Raw genomic sequence first — 16,574 nt, 5'->3', positions numbered from 1 at the left:
AACAAAGCAAGCTGAAAAGTGGGGGGGTGGGGGGGGCAAACCGCAGCCACAGTCTTGAGAAAGCGCCTCTCGGGATGGCTTTGAAGTCCTCCGAGGGAAGGTTGGCAAAGGGCCTGGCTGCTTCTGCGCCTGCCCACTTGCGGCTGAGCCAACCCAGTGACAAGCAGCTAAACCTTCCACTAGGCTCCTGCTGGAAGTCCCTCTCAGAGATGCCTGCTTCCCAGTTACGGACCCGTTTGAGTCCTTCCCAGATGCAGAAGACTCCTTGGCCCTGGGAGTTCTTTCCAGGCACTTGAGAGTGCCCTCCGAGGAGGCTCCGAGACAGAGTGACTTTCCCAAAGGCCTCTTGCAACCGTAGCCACTGCTTGAAGTCCCGGTTTTCAAGAAAGAAGTTTACCAGCCTTTCTGCAGCCGGAAGGGGCAAAGGCTCTCAGTGCCCTCCATGGCAACCCAACAAGCAGAGAAGCAGAACAAACAAACCTTTGTAGCATAAAATAGCCCCCCCCCTGTGAGATTCAGGGGATAAAGAAAGTGCTAATTATAGCGAGTTCCCTCGTACTCCTCAGTTTGTTCCATTCTTCCAAAATCATATGCCAGCCGCAAAAAATGTTAACATTTGTATGGAAAGAATTTGGAAGCAGAAACTCCCAACAGTGCCTGGGGTGCCCGTCTCTTGGCATTTCCACTTGGACGGAGGTCCAAGGGGTCTTTTGAGGCCAACTTCTCTGGGACAAAAGACAATCGCCTTCCATGTCCGAAACAAGGAGCATCTGGGCAGAGAGGCCCCAATTGGGCAGGACTGAAGCGGCCTGGCTCAAGAGCTTCCAGGATGATTGGTCAGATGCCTTCAAGATGCCCATCAACAAGAGGGAGACAACCCGGGCTGGTTTTCTCCAGAACTGGATCAAGGAAGAACCTCAGGATATTTCTTCTTCATAAGAGACCCTCATCTGAATGTCCGCCCCCTTTTCTCTTCCTCCTGAAGGAGCCAAATTCTGGGAAGAAGAGAAGGGTGGAACTCCTTCTGACTTTAGCAAAACATCTGTGATTATGTGAACAGGCGCAAAGCCAAAGCAACATTGGATCACTGGATAGGAGACCTGCCCTCACCCTGAACCTAGGAGTGGATGAAGGCAAGAAAAGAAGGGAATTTGAGTTGGGGGTGTGGGGGTATGGGGGGAGGGCGGAAGCCCGGATTCCTGCATTAAGCCTGGCTCTGCAGAACTGGCTCCTTCCAGACTTAACATCTGGGAAGCCTTCTCAAGTGAGGATCGGGCAGTAAGTCAGGGAATTTAAGCGCCAAAGGTTCTGCAGATGCAACCTACGCCCCCCAAGGGTAGATTAATCCAGGGAGTATGGCTGTAGTATATTATTATTATTATCCTTCTCATCTTCTCTACTACCTCCTTTTATTAGTATTATTATGACGATGATTATTAGTCTGTTGCTTTGCATGGACCCTGAGAGCTTCTGCACTGGAGACAAATTCCTTGTATGTCTAATCACACTTGGCCAATAAAATATTCCATTTCTGTTTCTAAAAAAAAGGGAGGAAGAAGGTGGTGGACCATTCTCAAAGGGTCTCCATTCAGCAGAGCAGAATCCCCCTGGATTCCCCAGAACTTACCAAAGGGGGGGGGCTTCTCCCTCCTGCTCCCTCAAGGCAGCATCTGCAGCCTCATTTTGCTACTAGAGCAGCCCATGGCCAGAATCCCAGCAGGCCCTGGTCTCTCCCAGTCAGTGGACTCCTTTGGGTGGGCTTGGTGCTTGGAGGGGGGGTTATCTTCCTCTGGAAAACTAGGGCTGCTGGTTGAGCCCCCCTAGCCGGCCCAGTGCTGCCTTTCCCTAAATTGTGGCTTCCAGAGATCCTGCGTCCGCACAGCTTTCCTCAAAATACCTAAATGGAACCAGGAGAAAAAGAAAAACGACCCACAGCAGACAAGCTCGCTCCCAAAGCTTTTCCTAAGCCTTTTGGGAAGTGGGAAATCAAAAATCAAGGCTTGGGGCGGAATCGGAAAATCAAGCTGTAATATCCGTGTTTGGCAAGGAATATTTCTGTAATATTGGAGAGCGAAGCAGGAATAAATCTGGCAGAAACAGGATTTTGTGCTCACGTGATGAGTGAGCGATTGTCTTGCAAAAAGTCACTCGCAAAGGTGTGAGCAGAAGCCGGGCGCTCTGTGCTAATCCCAACGGGTGGCACTTCTCAACGGTCCCCCCAACAAATCCTTTTTGCAACAAGAATGACACCTTCACTCTCCACTGGGCTTTGCAGGCTGTTATCAAGGAATTAGCATAATTAGCTTTAACTCCCAGATCCCTGGCTCGGTGCCCAGGAGAGGGGGCTCCTGCCTTTCGGAAGGCAACTGGCCGAGCATCCGTTGTGGGGGGGGGGAATATCCCTTGAACTTGTGTGTTACTTTCAGAAAGGGCTGGCCATTCATTTATACATCCGGTGTGCAATTTTCTGCATCACACACTCCTCTGCTGTTGCACACGCCTGGAAAGGCTGAGGTTTTCAAGCTTCCATTTTTCTTTATAAGCTCAAGCATCTAGTCCTCATGTTTCACCAACACTTCATTGATATATAGTTACTTTCTGCACGGTTATATGGATGGCATTGGTCCTTTCTGCACCTCGAACCATCAGTCTCCGAGTCTCCCTTGCTGCCAGGGGTGGCGGTGGTCAACCTGGCACCTTTTTCTCTTGTCCCTTCTGTCCAGCAAGTGAGTTCAGGCATCTTTCTTCCTGACGTCCTCTTAGCCCAGTTGTCCAGTCTCTATTTCCCACTCTGCAGGGCTGGGAAGGATGGGAGGCGAGGCTGAAGACACTTGGAAGGCAGCATGTTGGGGGGCAGGAAACCCCCAATTGCATCCCAGGTGCCTGTGGGGCAGAGGAAGAGGGGGGCTCTTGCTGGCTTCTTTTCCTGCAAACAAATCTTCCACAGATTTTGCTTCCCTGCCCACCTCATCCCCCTGCACCCCCCCCCCGGTCTCAAGGCACCAGGCAATGAGTCAAAGACCCCCCCTTCTCCGTGGCTGCTGTTGTCAGTTGTGGGTGCCACCCTGCCCCATTAAGCAGGGGAGAAGGAAAGCACGTGCACAATTAGCGCGTTAATTAATTGTTTTCTCTCTCTCCAGAGCTGGCTGTTGATGAAGCTGAGGTTTTTCAGGCTTTTCTTTCACTAGAAAAAGGAAGGAAGGAAAGGCACAATGTCAGAGCCATCTTTGCAACCCCCTGCCCTCTTCCCCCCGCCCATCTTTGACCATTTATGCCTGCCTGGACTCTGGCTAACTGGTCTCTTTTTGTGTTCTTCCCTTCTGCTGTGTCCAGTTTCCGTTTGGCCGCCGTTTGCCCTGCGACATCTATTGGCACGACAATGCCATTTATTCGGGACAAGTCAACAAGTTTCCAGGTATCTGACCTTTGGTGAGAACTGGGGCTGGCTTGTCTAAGGAAAAAGGGATGCCAAAAAGCCCAGCCCACCCGGGACCCCCTCTGCCGAACACCTGGATGCCTCACAGCTCCGATGTTTCTTGGCCCTCCTTAGCCCGAGATCAAAAACAAGGATGCTTCATCTACTCTAAAATTGTCTAACATTTAGTCTACTCAGAAGTGGTCCAAAGCCAACTGCCACCTCTTCTCTCTTAAACCTGGTCTTACGTCTGCAGGTCGCCTCCTGCTGTCATTTTTCAAGAGAGGAGAAAACATTTGTTAAAATGTTTTTAAAACCGATAAAGGGCTGAAATGAGGGCTCCTCGCTGCTCTCTGAGCTTGGTTGTTTTCTTGCAGACGTTTCATTACCCAACTAGGCTAGGAGGGAGGGGTCGAGTGCTAGAACAGAGAGCAAACCCCACTCCCTTCTAGCACTGATGATGTTACCTACTTGGGTAAGGAAACGCCTACAGGAAAACAAGCCAGCTCGGAGAGGATCAAGAGCACCTCCCAATATTTTAAATGCCTGTCACTGAATGCTCTCCGCTCTCTAAAGTCCTTTGAGGCTTGGTCCTTGCGGTGGATGCATATTTTAATGGGACAAACTGAAAACAATATGATAATGGGGCTGGTTTCTGGGTGAAAGCCATGCCCAAATAAATATTTGCTGTTACTTGATTTTGCTGAAAAACATACGCCTCCCTCAGGGGACCAGTCAAAGCGGTCCCATCTCTTTTCTCTGCCAAGAGAGATTTCTCAGATGGGCCATTTTCTTTTAAGCAGTGAGGAATCGAACATAACCTTTCCTTGAGATTGGGGCTATTAAACTGCTTAAAGCTCCCTGATTTCCCATTAATCTCTTCCTGAATCCTGCTAAGGAAGGACCACGTTCCTGGCTCATCGCTGTTCCTGCCTCCACTTTATTGTGCTATACAAGGATCTATAAAAAGGCCTTCCCTGGGATCAAATTGGCAAAGAAAACGGCTCCTTCCAAGTGTAATTAAACCTTGGGGGGGGGCATTCCTCTCCTGGCTGCAAAGTGTGAGCCACTCAGTCTGAAGAAAATCTTCAGCAGTAACCAAGTCCTATTCTTGGGTACTTTGAAAAGCAGGGGAAACTTTTAATATCACACAGTCCGATCAATACATGATAAATTGGGCTGTGCACCTTTCCACCCTGGCGGCACAAATGTGCATATTTAGGAGCTTCTTTTGCTGTGAAAGTTTACTCCCTGTTAAGCAGGTTTGGGAGTTTAGCTTCAGAGAAATAAAATAGCCCTTGTACCCATATATGATGGCAGGGGCTGCAGCTCACCTCTGTGACAGGGAAATTTTAACATTCAGTACGTTTAATTTATCATCATTAAGTTGATCAGCTTAATGGATCCTTTGGGCAGTTTATAAGGTTGCTTAAACAGTCAAACAATCGATAAAATATAAAATAGATGACTAGGTTGGGCAGCAAGGAAAGTAATAAAAAGGCAGAAGAGCCAGGATCCGTCTCTAGGGCAGAGATTGAATCTCAGGGCTGGGAACGGCCCCTTTGATGTGAGCATCTTCTCCAGCGCTTGGCTGGGCCTTCTGGGTTGGCGCATCTCAGTGGGCAGCTGCCCTTGCCAAGCTCCTTCCTCTGCCCGCCAGGCATGACTGAAATGGCACGGAAGGTGAACCTGAGTCGCGCCATGAGAACGATGCAGGAGCTTTTCCCCGAAGAGTATAATTTCTATCCCCGTTCCTGGATCCTCCCGGAGGAGTTTGCCATCTTTCTCACCGAGGTAGGTGGGGGCTCTTTGAGTTCTGCTGCAAATATCCACCAAGGAATCGGGGATCTTCCATTGTGCCCACATCTGCCACGGCCTCTGACTGAGGCTGGGCCCATAATTTGCAGCCAGGGTGCCTGGAGGGCACCAGGTTGGGTGGTTTCTCTGAAAATCTAAGATTTTGTCCAACTTTTCCCATTTCCGTCCTGATGCTTCCGCCAGGGGGCAGCACACATCCGAGGGAAAGGTCGATGGAGGGGGGGGAGGGGAGAGGCTCTCTGGGGGCGAGATCGGAATGCAGCCTTAGGCTACCCCATTCTCTGCCTGCCTCAAGTTTTGCATTGTGCAAGTCTGGGGCAAAGCAGGAGTCATGATGTCATTCACACTGTGGCAAAATCTTCTGATGCCATCCTGGCACCAGCATGTCCTTTGTTCTCCAAATTTAGGACAATCCCCGAGTTCGAGAGAAGCAGGGGAGCAAGGAGATATTCACCTCCCAGTAGGCAAAACGAAGCCGATCCATTTTTCCCCCCTCCTCTCTCTTCGAAAACTGCTGAGAGGCAAGGTGGCCGTCCTTGCAGACAAAAACAATCACACTTAAATATTTACAACCAGCTGCCAATAGGAAGAGTCTCAGTGGTGGAGAGGAGACACAAAAACAGACACAGACAACACAACACAACCGACTGTGGAGAATCTCCTGTGATTTATTTTCCGATCACCAATAATAGAAGCGGGAACGCTGGCGGGAGGCAACTGGTCCTGCTGCCGTAATTTAAGCAGCTAAATTAAGGCCATCATTTATGTGGAATCACCTGTGGTCCTTAAGCTCACGGGCTGCTGCACTACAAGGCCCAGCAGGCACGGATGATTTTGTATTTCCCCAGCTTCTAGCTGGATGACCTACCTTTGGCTGGTATCAACCTTCAGCAAAGTTGAACTTTTAACAGGCATCCCGGGGTGGGGCATCGTGCAGGCATCCTGGGGTCTGTGGTGCAAATTGAAAGGTAAACAGAAAACCTTCCTCCCTCCAGGCGTTGGGGTAAAATTAAAACTCTGTGTGGCAAGCCAAGCCGGCGTTTCCATTGGCTTGGCTCCTCCCGCTGCCCCACCCAGCACAGAGAGTACCGGGCTGCCTTCCGAGGGCTGTTTGGGGTGGGGGGCTCAGTCGGTGCTGCGGTGGCCGGCTGCACCTTGGCCGGACATTGCTGGCCATTAAGGAGCGTTTTCCCTTTGCTGCATTTAGAGTGAACGGCTCTAATCTGGTGGCTTTGGGAAGGAGGACAGCTAAGGACCTTCTACCAGCAGCCCCCTTCCTTTCATCCTTTCACCACAGCAGATATTTTTTTTTGGGGGGGGCTCTTTGGTGGCTGCCCATCAATTGTCCACCATCGGGGCTGCTGAGAGGCTGTGAAATGTTGGTTAACATTCACGGGCGGTCATGGAGAAACTCAACTGGCAAACTTCACAAGCCAAGATAGTTACACTCGCCTTTTGGGAGGCCATTTGTAACTTTAATGGTCACTGTGACCAGTCCTAAGTCCAGGACAACCTATAGGCCAGGGGTAGGCAACCTTGGCTCTTTTATGACTCCTTGCAATCATCTCCCGTAATCCCCAGCCAGCCTTCCCAGGGCCTGCTAGAGGCCGGAGCCTCTCCTGACTTCAAGATGGGGACTTCCAGGAGGCTTGGGTGGGAGGTCAAAACCTCGCCAGCCCTTTCCAAGCTTGCTTTTCTCAACCTGAGGGTCCCCGATGTGGCCCGGATTACAAAGACCATGTGACTGGTGGGGGGAGGGGAGAAGTGGGGGCTTGGTGGAGCCCAAAGAAGGCCAGATGTGGGGATCACCCACTGCCTTTGGCAGAGGCGCTTCCAAAACTCAGCCCTGGAGGAACTGCCTCGGGGCGACGCTCGGCAGCCGCTGGACCGAGTCAGCAGCAGGGCCAGGTTTTCGGATCTTGCGAGTCCTGCCGAGGCTGGAATGAACCGGCAATTAGAGGGAGAGGAAGCATCTTTTCCCCATTTATGGCTTCGAAAGAGCTCTGCCATCTGCTCCATTGTTCAGTCTGGATTCATGCTCCGATTTTTTTGCCCAAGTTCTGTTGGGCTTGCATCTTAAATTGCTGTGGGTGAGCAGAATCTCTTGTGGTTGTGGGATGTTGGCAGCATGGATTTGTGTGGGTGTGTATTTTTGTTTTGCTGACTGAAGTGACAATAAGGAAAAGATGTGAAGGGCTGCTGAGGAGCAGAATTCAGCTTCTTCACCCACCGGAGTCCCTTCCTCCGAACCAAAATAAATGAAGAAAATTCTTCTTCCTCTTTTGGGTCACCTAGTTTAGCCTCTTCGCCTCAATATTCTTTGCAGGCCGCTGGTCCAAGCACCAACTGGGCCCTACCTGTTGAGCTTCTGGGCTCAAAAACCTCGGCTCAGGTGTTTCCACCTGCTGGGACACTTCAAGGCTGGGATGCAGCCTCTACCTACGTATGGGAGGCAGATTTTCTCCACCCTAGAAAACTTTTGTCTCGGCTATTTGATTCCTCTGGAGTTAAAAGAGGAAAAAACGGAGACTTACCTTTAAAATACCTGTTTGGGGGCAAGGAAGATTAAAAACCAGCGCCTGGCAACGTAGGCACAAGGTAGCGTCCTTGTCCTGGCAGTGCAAGCCTCCAAGCCTTGCCAAGAAGAGGTCCGGGGAAATGCAGAATTTGGAAAATTCTGTACTGCAGGAGAAGAACAGTGATTCTTAATTTGAGGAATTTAAGCAGAGCTTAGAGGAAGTTAAGCCAAAAGCAAAGCAAAGGAAGGCATGCTGTCAATCATCACAATGATTATAATAAGAATGATGAGGGTATCTTTAGATCCATCGCTAAGAAATAATCCACAGTAGCGGGTTAAGTCCGTGACAAAAGTAGCATTTGGATGGATGCACAAAATAAAATCCATTTTGGGGGGAAAAGAGCCTTTGTGTCAAGAGGAGTCCACCCCCCCTTCATGGGGAGGGGGGGCTCCTCTCTGAGGATTTAATATGCGATCTGGATTACACAGAAGCGTCTCAACAGGAAGCCACACGCACTCCTTGAGCATCTGGGACCCTGAGTTAATTGTCAGGTTTTATTAAAAATTGTAATGGATGGGATTTATTTTAATATCCACCAAGCCGCTCTCCGTGCCAGGCGACGGGAAGGAGGCTGTGGGCAGCTCCAGGGATCCCGGTAAAAGCCCCGTTTCCTTGCCGGAGGCAGTGGCAGAGAAGAGCTTTTCCTGCGGGAAGCCGAGAGGGGGGAGGACCTGATTTATTTCCGCCCGCCCCCTCCCCTTCCCAGGAGCTGGCCAGGCAGCCTCAGAATCCAGCCTCCAGCGCTCGCCCTGAGCCACGTGGGGATCAGGCCTCACCGCCCCCCAAAGCCCCTCTTTGCGTGCCAGGATGGAGCGGGAGGGAGCTCCGCAGACGGGCCAGGGTGGATTGGGTGTTGGTCCTCCTGCTGGCCAAAGCACCCTGGGGTCCCTCTCCCGCCCTCCCCCCAATTCCCAGGCCTCAAAAGCCTTCTGCAGAATGTCTGCAGCCCTTGATTCAATCCCTAGTCATTGGTGGTTTATCTCTCTGGTGGGAATAAAGTTGGGGGTCTTTCAGCTCGGTAGCTGAGCCTCCTCCCTCACCCACCGCAAAGCCCGCTCGAGTCCTGTGCCCTGCGGGTGCCTTGGCAAGTCCGACCCGTCCCGCGTGCCAGTCTCATCTCGGCCACTAACCCAGGGTCCCAAATCCACTTCAGGGAAGGGACTCTGACGCGTCTTAGGAGCTGCCCCCTCCCAAAAGGGATCCAGGGGATTTTTAGGGAAACTAAGGAAGATTTGACTGGCAAAGAGATCAGATTTCAGAGCGACGCTTTTGTGTTACAGAACAAAAGGTGATAATGAAACACTTTCATTAAGAAGAGAAATAAAATGGATATTGTTGCTAAACAACTTAATTCCCCAAGGATTAGATGAAGGTGCTCAATATTTACCATTGATTTGATTCTTGCAGGTTGCAGCTTTTTCCTTTGTTTTTCCTGACGTCTTTGCCAGAAGAATATTTTTGCTCGAAGCTTATTATTCTGTGCAGCCAGATACGTTTGTTAGTTTGTTTGTTTTAAAAAAAATACTAGCGTTAGAAATAATGTTCTTCTGCAAACGGAGCTTTCTGGTGGACTTCTAACCATTAAGTTTCAATCTGTTTTTCTGTGGCTTTATGAATAATTAAAGGGAAAAAGAGCACGAAGGCATTTTTGATCGACCTGCTAGAGAATTTGTGAGTTTATTTGATTTTCAGCCTGAAACAGTCGAAAGGGATAAGGCAAGAAGATGTTTCTAAAACGCAGATTTAATTAGCTTAGCTGTTTCCTTTCTAAAAGTGGACATTTTTTCTCTCCTTTCTGCAAATGGTGGTTCTCTATATTAGCTGCAGGTTACCTGATAATACCTGTTTGTTTCGGGATTTTAGAGATAAAAAATAAGTGCTACTCCGCCTAAGGTGTCCGTCATTTGCAGACGGGCCTCCTTAGATGCGGAGGCAGGCGATGCATAATGCAGGATGTTAGTCATGCCTCATTTCTGACATGAAGTTTTTAATGGGGATAAAACCGTTCACGGTGAGCCGCTTTAGCTGGTTTTGTTTTACGGCGGCCGTTCTGGAAGAGAGAAGCGAGAACCGAAGCGGCAGAAGGGGCCACTTAAACCAGGGAATCCCAGGAGAGAGAGGTCTTCCCTCCTCGAGAGGTCCAGCCCTGGTTTGGCAGTGCTCCCTGGCCCTCGACCTACGACCACAATTCAGCCCAACGTTTCTGTTGCTAAGCAAGATGGTTGTTAGGTGAGTTTTGTCCCACTTTAAGACCTTTCTTGTCACGGTTCTTAAGTGAATGCAACCTCCCCATTGACTTTCCTTGTCAGGAGGTCACAAAAAAGGATCAAATGTCCCCGGGACGCTGTGGCCGTCATAAATATGAGCCATCACGTGACCCTGGGAATGCTGCAATGGTCATAAGTGTGAAAAACAGCCCTAGGTCACTTTTTTTTCAGGGCCGTCATGACTTTGGTCACTAAACAAACAGTTGTAAGTCAAGGACTACCTTATTCTCCTTTTCCTGGTTTGCTTTACCGGTTGGGTTTCTGCTTGCCAGGCTGCTGCTGCGGAGGTGAGGCGGAGCCCAGGAAGGGAAGGTGGGCCCCCACCCTCTCTAGGAGGGGAAGCGCAAGGCAAGGAATTAACCAGCGTTTATGCAGATAATCTGTACTGGCAATTACGGCAATTAGATCAGGTAGCTAATTGCTACCTCGGCTGGCCTTGTTTTGTCTCGGCGGAGCAGAGGGGCCGCTCTGGGTGCCCTCCAGCTGGGGGGGGGGTCAGGCCTGGGGCTGGGTGGTGGTGAGCGATCTGTTCCTCCGGGCCCTCGACCCCGTCCCCCCACCTGGCTGGGCCCAGCTCCCTCCCTCCAGCACTGGGCAGGGGGACGCAGCATGGAGAGAAGGGAAGAGGGCTGTAAATCTAGCCTGGTGGAAGTAGTCAAATGTTATTAACTCGTGAGGAATCCAGGATTGGGACCAGCCTCCTTGCCTCCTGCTCCCTCCCCTCCATTCGTGGTTCCATTTCCAGTTTTTCTCAGCGCAGCTCAGCCTCGGCTCCCAGAGAGCGGTCAAAGGGCTGTATTCAGCAACCTGCCAGCTAGTGAAGCTGCAAGGCAGCCCCTCCGGAGCAGAGGAAAGGGCTTCTGGGGGTGATCTGGGCTCCCTTCCCACGGGTGGCGACTCCCCCTTTCACTCCCCAACTCCCCCTTCTGCTAGATTTGGCCAACTGAGCTTAACCCAAGGGGGCAAAATCCTTCCAAGAGCACCCCAGTTTGCAAAGCTCATTTATGGCCCAAGAACACAAATTTAGAAATAGTTTTAGGGCGAAGGGTCAGCTTGTTCTCCCAGAGTGGGTGAACAGAATGGTGCAGTCCTGATTTTTAAATTGGGGAATGGATCCTGGTCCCACCATACTTTACCATCGCTTGCATATAACCATTGCTTGCATATAGCAACCCTGACTCTGCTCTAGCCACACACACCCAGGCGCCATCCCTACACGCTTCCAACACTGGTTGACCAAGGGGAGCAAAGGAAGACACCTACCAGCAGAGGGGTCCCCACGGCTCCGCTGTGACCCTGGGGCTGCCAGCAGCTCCCCACCCTGGAGGCCAGCTTTGTGTCAGTAAAGGGCCTGCCCCCCCCGGAGCCCCTTCTGTGGCACCTTCTCTTTGCACCAAAGCAAACGCTTCTTTCTTCCCTCTGATTCCCATCTGCCCAGCTCCTGCCCCAATTTGTTTGCTCTTCTGGGGGGGGGGGTCGGCAGCCTTGGAAAAGGCTTGTGAAAGACCAGGAGGAAGAATTAGCACCTGTGCCTCATTAGTGGCACAGTAATTAGCTTCCTTGAAGGATGCCAGAAAGCAGCCGCCAAGATCCCCAGAAACCAAAAGGCAGGGCAGGAGCCCAGTGGCACCATATGCCCAAGGTCTGGGCATCGCTGGCAAAGGCCATCTGGGTCTGGCCGTAGAGCAGGGGTCTGCCTGTGCTAGCTGGGAAAGAGAGGGTCCCCCAGAAGCAACGACCCACCTGTCTGGCTGGAGGGGACACCAAGACGGGGATGCCCATCCTTGCTGGCATGAGCTTCAAGTGTCTGGCATCGTTTAGTCCAGATGCCCCAAAGCCTCAGGCTTTGGAAGCGGTGCAGAATTCTTCCCCTATCTCGGCAAACGCTTATTAGTGCATACAAGCTATTTCACGGTGTGCATTAGTGTGTGTGTGAGAGAGATGCACCAACAACTCGTATAATTGCTGCTACCTAGCTTGCTTTTTCCCCTTGGTAAGTTGTCACCCAGGTAGAGGTTTGGAAGACCTGAAGGGGCAAATGAGGGGTCTCTAATCCAGGGAGGACAACTGTATGTGAAGACGGCTGAGCATTTTGAACTGAAAGGAGGAAAGCTGTGATGGATGGGGAGACATTGGAGAGGGGAGCAGAAATGAAAGCTGTATGGACTTCTGAAAAAAAAACACGACGAAAACACCAAGACTGGAAAAATGGCCACAAAGGTTGGGTGTGGATCAGGCAACTGCAGAAATGTTAGAAGCTGGAGGTGTTGTGCCTGCAAGAGGGCCCTGCAATTTATTTAAGGTGTTGTGAAAAACTGACAACTGGGAGACTGCTCTTTCCTTGTATGGAGGAGAAGTTAGCAAGAATGAAGGCAACAACTGCAGGTCGATTAATTTGTTAAGTGTGCCTGGAAACTTGCCGGGCGGGAAGGTGGCGAGAGGTGACCTGTGGGAAGTGAGAAGCGGCTTTGTGCCAGGCAGGGTGGATGTCGGCTGTTCTGCCCATCATTAAGAAGGGGAGGAATGTGACCTTCCGGTGTACATTTGTGGGTTGCAAGAAGAAAGCAAAAAAAGGGAAGGTTAAAGTAAATAGGCTTGAATTCCGGCACGTTTTGCACAAGGAGTTGAAGGTCAGTTGCTGGATGCAGAGAGTTGGCGTGCAAAAAGAGGAAAGCTTAGAGCCTGTTTGAGCGTGGCGCAGAGAGGACGACGTGTGTGATATTCTGTTGGCTGCTAAATTTAGAAATAAATACCTAAGGAACGCTCGTGGTGGCTGGCAGCGCCCGGTGTGCATTTATATGCAGATGTTGCCGCTGCTCGGCTGAGAAAACCGGAGTGATTTTCAGCCAATGTTAGCTTGTACGAAGCAGCGAGGGGTCTGGCCTGAAAATTGATGTATCTGAGACCGAGGTAATTGGGTTTTGACAAGGAAAATGGAGTGAAGGATTGCAGTTTATACGTAAGTGCCAAGAAGCCAGGACGGCAGGTGAACGTTGGCGCCTTCGTAAAATGTTTACTAAAGACGGGGAAAGGAGAAGCGGAGGGTGGCTGGTCTGCCAGGAACACTTCTTGGAAAAACCGAAAGAGGCGATATGGAAGAGATTGGGTCAAGAATGGATGCAGGCAGTCCTCAATTTACGACCACAATCGAGCCCAAATTTCCGTGGCTAAGCAAGTCAGTTGTAGACTGAGGTTTGCCCCGTTTTATGACCTTTCTTGTGAAGCGAATCGCTGCAGCTGTTAAGTTAGTAACACGGTTGTGAAGTGAATCTGGCTTGCCCGTTGACTTGGTTTGCTAAACAAACGGGTGTAACCTGAGGACTAAGAGGAAGATAAGAAAGGTTTCCTGCCTGAGCAGGGGGTTGGACTAGATGACCTCCAAGGTCCCTTCCAACTATTAGTAAAGTCCTGGCTGAATGGAGACTCCCAGGTCGCTCCCAGGTGAGGCAATGGTCTTGCGTGAAAGAGAGAAAATAAAGGGGGGTTGCAAGAAGCAGACAGCATGAAGAGCGTGACCAAAAAAGCACAGTGTTCTTACCTCACACCTCCTCTCCCTCAATGCCTTGGCATAATAGGTGGATGGGTGACGGAGTCCTCCTCCTGCAGAATTTGGGGGTGCAGTTGACCCAAGGCAAGCTTCAGCACTGGCCCAACCCACCTACACCCCACAAAGACAATGAACTTCTCAGGCAAGCAGGTATCCTACACGGGAAAAAAGCTTGAATAAAATAGCTAAATAAATCTTTAATATTTTTCTAATTGCAAATGTACATAAATGGCACACACACATCATGGTTCTTTGCTCTGGACACGAACTACGTTCTCTGTACATTGTTCGACAGCAAAACTGAAGGAAACAACTCAGCAAGTCCTGCCGCTCGGCTTCATATTATTATTATTATTGTTGTTCATTATTAATTTATTAAACATACTTACAAAAATTATTTTATTATTATTGTCATTTTTTGCTTGGTTTCTTTTAGAAGAGGCTATAAAACACGGAGATTGGGTTGAACAGGGAACAAGAGGGAGCCAGGGCGCTTGTGGGCGCCAGAGAGGTATATATGAAGACACAGTGCTGCTGTCCAGGAGGGAAAAGGGAAAGGAGACCACATGGAGATTTTTTCCCCCCACATAGCGGGTGCCAAACCACAGAGAAACTTCAGGGAGTCCCCTTTGGTTGAAAGATCACCGTCCTTCCCCAGTAGATCACCCACCGACCTCGGGGTTTTGGTGAAGACTTTCATCTCCCATCTTCTGGGTCCCTTGAAGTGCCCAAGTGCCACGCAGACCCTCGTGGCACGGTCTGGCAAGTGGTGGAGAACGAGGGCCGGACAGGAAAACACACCAGCAGCTGCTTTGCCTTTCCCCACCTTCTGCACCCCGATGCCCAGCTGGGGGGCCTTGCCCACCAGGGGGAGAGGTGGGGCTGCTTGGCTCTGGGGTCAAGCCAAACCCCTCCAGCCTGTCGTGCTGGACAAAGAGCTGGGTGGGGGCCTGTGGCTTGCCCTCCAACTCCGACGAGGGCTCTGACGGAGGGAGGGGGATGTTGGGCAAAACCCCCTCCCTGCCCAAACAGCTTGAAAGCGAAAGAGGCTGAACCCCTTGCTTGGATCAGGTCAAGACCGCCCGCTTGAGGGTTCAACTAACCCACGGCCACCCAAGAGCACCCAGAAAACCAGACGTGCATTTGGGGTGCACCCAGGGCCTCTGGTTCCTTTGCATGGTGGGTTGTTACCATTGTGGGGTGGTCCCCCACAGGGCCTTCAGCTCAGCCGTTGGGAACTTGGTGCTGTTCCCACCGAGCAGGCCTGGCCTGAGTGTCAAATTCGGAAAGGATCCCGCATTGCAAAAAAAATACTTTTGCCTTTTTTGGTATTAACTTTTTTCTCTCCAGAATTTAGCGGGACCACAAAGCTCACTTCCAAAACAAGCAGCAGGAATTGGACCCCCAGGCATATTTGGGGTTTCCAAGGGTGCAGATCCAGCCCCGGCTTCTCCCTGCGTGGCTGTAACACGATGCTGAACTCCTCAAAGCAGCCGCTTTGATATTGTCAGGCAAAAATAAAAAAATGGCACATCATATTCGATACTTGAAAACATCTTTCTCCATTTTACAAAGAGAACCTGTACAACTTCTAAAGATCAGTGTATTATAAGGATTAGTTGTAAAAACGAAAATCTTACAGATCGTAACAAGTTCATATGGCAGAAAGTTCAAGAACAGAGAAAACAGGCTTCGCGCACCCCAAGAACAAAATGGCAGCAGCCCCCCCCTCTCTTTCCGGTGCAATCCCTTGGGAGAACGGAGCTGGGGTGCCCTCCCACCCACGCAGGCTTGAGTGGCGACGAAGCGAGGGACCAAAGGGTCGAGGCCGAGCCCGAAGAGGCTGGGCTGAACCCTGGATGGCACAGGGGAGCCTCCGGGCATCCTAGGCCTCTGGCGGGCAAGGCGAGAGGGCTTACTGGACGGCTGCTTCCAGCATTTGTGACGTGGCATTTGGCACCCTGGACAGTCCGCAGCAGCACCAAGGACAGCGCAGTTAGCCACTGGGAAGGGCGTCTCATGAATGCCTCTCTCAAAGGGAGGGAGGATCAGCTTGACCCAACAGCTGTGGTTCTGGGATGGCGAGGGGGCTGCCCCCCAAGGCCCCAGGGAGTGGTTGGCAAGGAAAAGCGGTTGGCTCACTGCTTTTCCCAGCCTAAGACCCTGCCGGAGCACCGTGGCTGAGGAAATCTGCGCTCCATTTTGCATGCACCCTCCTCGGTGGCCACCCATCCTACAGATGCCCCCCTGCGGCATTGGGGGGCAAGGAACAACTACTGGGAGGCGTCCGGTGGTGCCACGGATCTTTAGGCATTGGTTCCTTGGCCCCAGAGAGAGAGAGAGAGAGAGAGAGAGAGAGAGAGAGAGAGAGAGAGAGAGAGTGGGGTGCAGAAAAGCAGCACGATTGTCTGTGAATGTTCGGGCCCAGGTGGGATCACAAGGTGGGGTGTTGTCGGTATTAAACTCGGGGTCTTCTGGGAAAGGACCCGGGGCCAGAGTTTGCATGCATCCAGCGCTTGGAGCAAGCGGGGTTCAGCGTCCGGCTTCTTTTTCCTTCCTCCGTGGCTGCTGCCTCCTACACCTCACGCCCCCCCCCCCCCGTCTCACAACGGACCGCACTGCCAAGACAGGCCACGGACCCACCGGCCCGGCTAGGGCTGCCCAGCGGTTCAGATTAGGGGAAGGGGTGGCACTTTTCAGAGGCTGCGTCCTTGCTCGGTTACTCTCTTTTGCGCGGCCTCGTCGAGGTGGCCAGCTTCCCACGCAGCACCCACACCCCCAGTAAAGAGGAGAGACTCCAGCAAGGCCTGCTTTGGGCTTTGGGCCGTTTTATTCCTAACGCAGACTGTGGAAGAAAAAAGAAAGGCAGTTACCGCTCTTCCTACGCGAGGGAGGCTGACATTTCCCCTCCTCTGGCGCTTCTCTGGCAGCCATCATGCGGGGACCTG

The 16,574-nt window shown here is 51.4% G+C and overlaps 2 protein-coding genes across 2 annotated transcripts in view; one reads left to right on the top strand and one right to left on the bottom strand.

Annotated features, from left to right (window-relative positions):
- Positions 1-14,627, top strand: part of LOC310647593 (uncharacterized protein) — a 117,272-nt gene extending 102,645 nt beyond the window's left edge. Inside the window, exon 6 of the mRNA XM_083374932.1 lies at positions 14,347-14,627. Coding sequence (XP_083231058.1) covers positions 14,347-14,612 — 266 coding nt within the window. The 3' untranslated portion in view covers positions 14,613-14,627. The remainder of the gene's footprint in view (positions 1-14,346) is intronic.
- A 1,800-nt stretch (positions 14,628-16,427) lies between these two features.
- The window catches only part of DAB2IP (DAB2 interacting protein), a 52,052-nt gene continuing 51,905 nt past the window's right edge, over positions 16,428-16,574 (bottom strand). Inside the window, exon 17 of the mRNA XM_083374928.1 lies at positions 16,428-16,471. Within this exon, the coding sequence (XP_083231054.1) occupies positions 16,462-16,471 (10 nt within the window). The 3' untranslated portion in view covers positions 16,428-16,461. The remainder of the gene's footprint in view (positions 16,472-16,574) is intronic.

The sequence above is a fragment of the Vipera ursinii genome (genome assembly GCF_947247035.1).
Source record: "Vipera ursinii genome assembly, chromosome: 16".
Classification (NCBI taxonomy): Eukaryota; Metazoa; Chordata; class Lepidosauria; order Squamata; family Viperidae; genus Vipera; species Vipera ursinii.
This window is presented reverse-complemented; position numbering and strand designations above follow the sequence as displayed.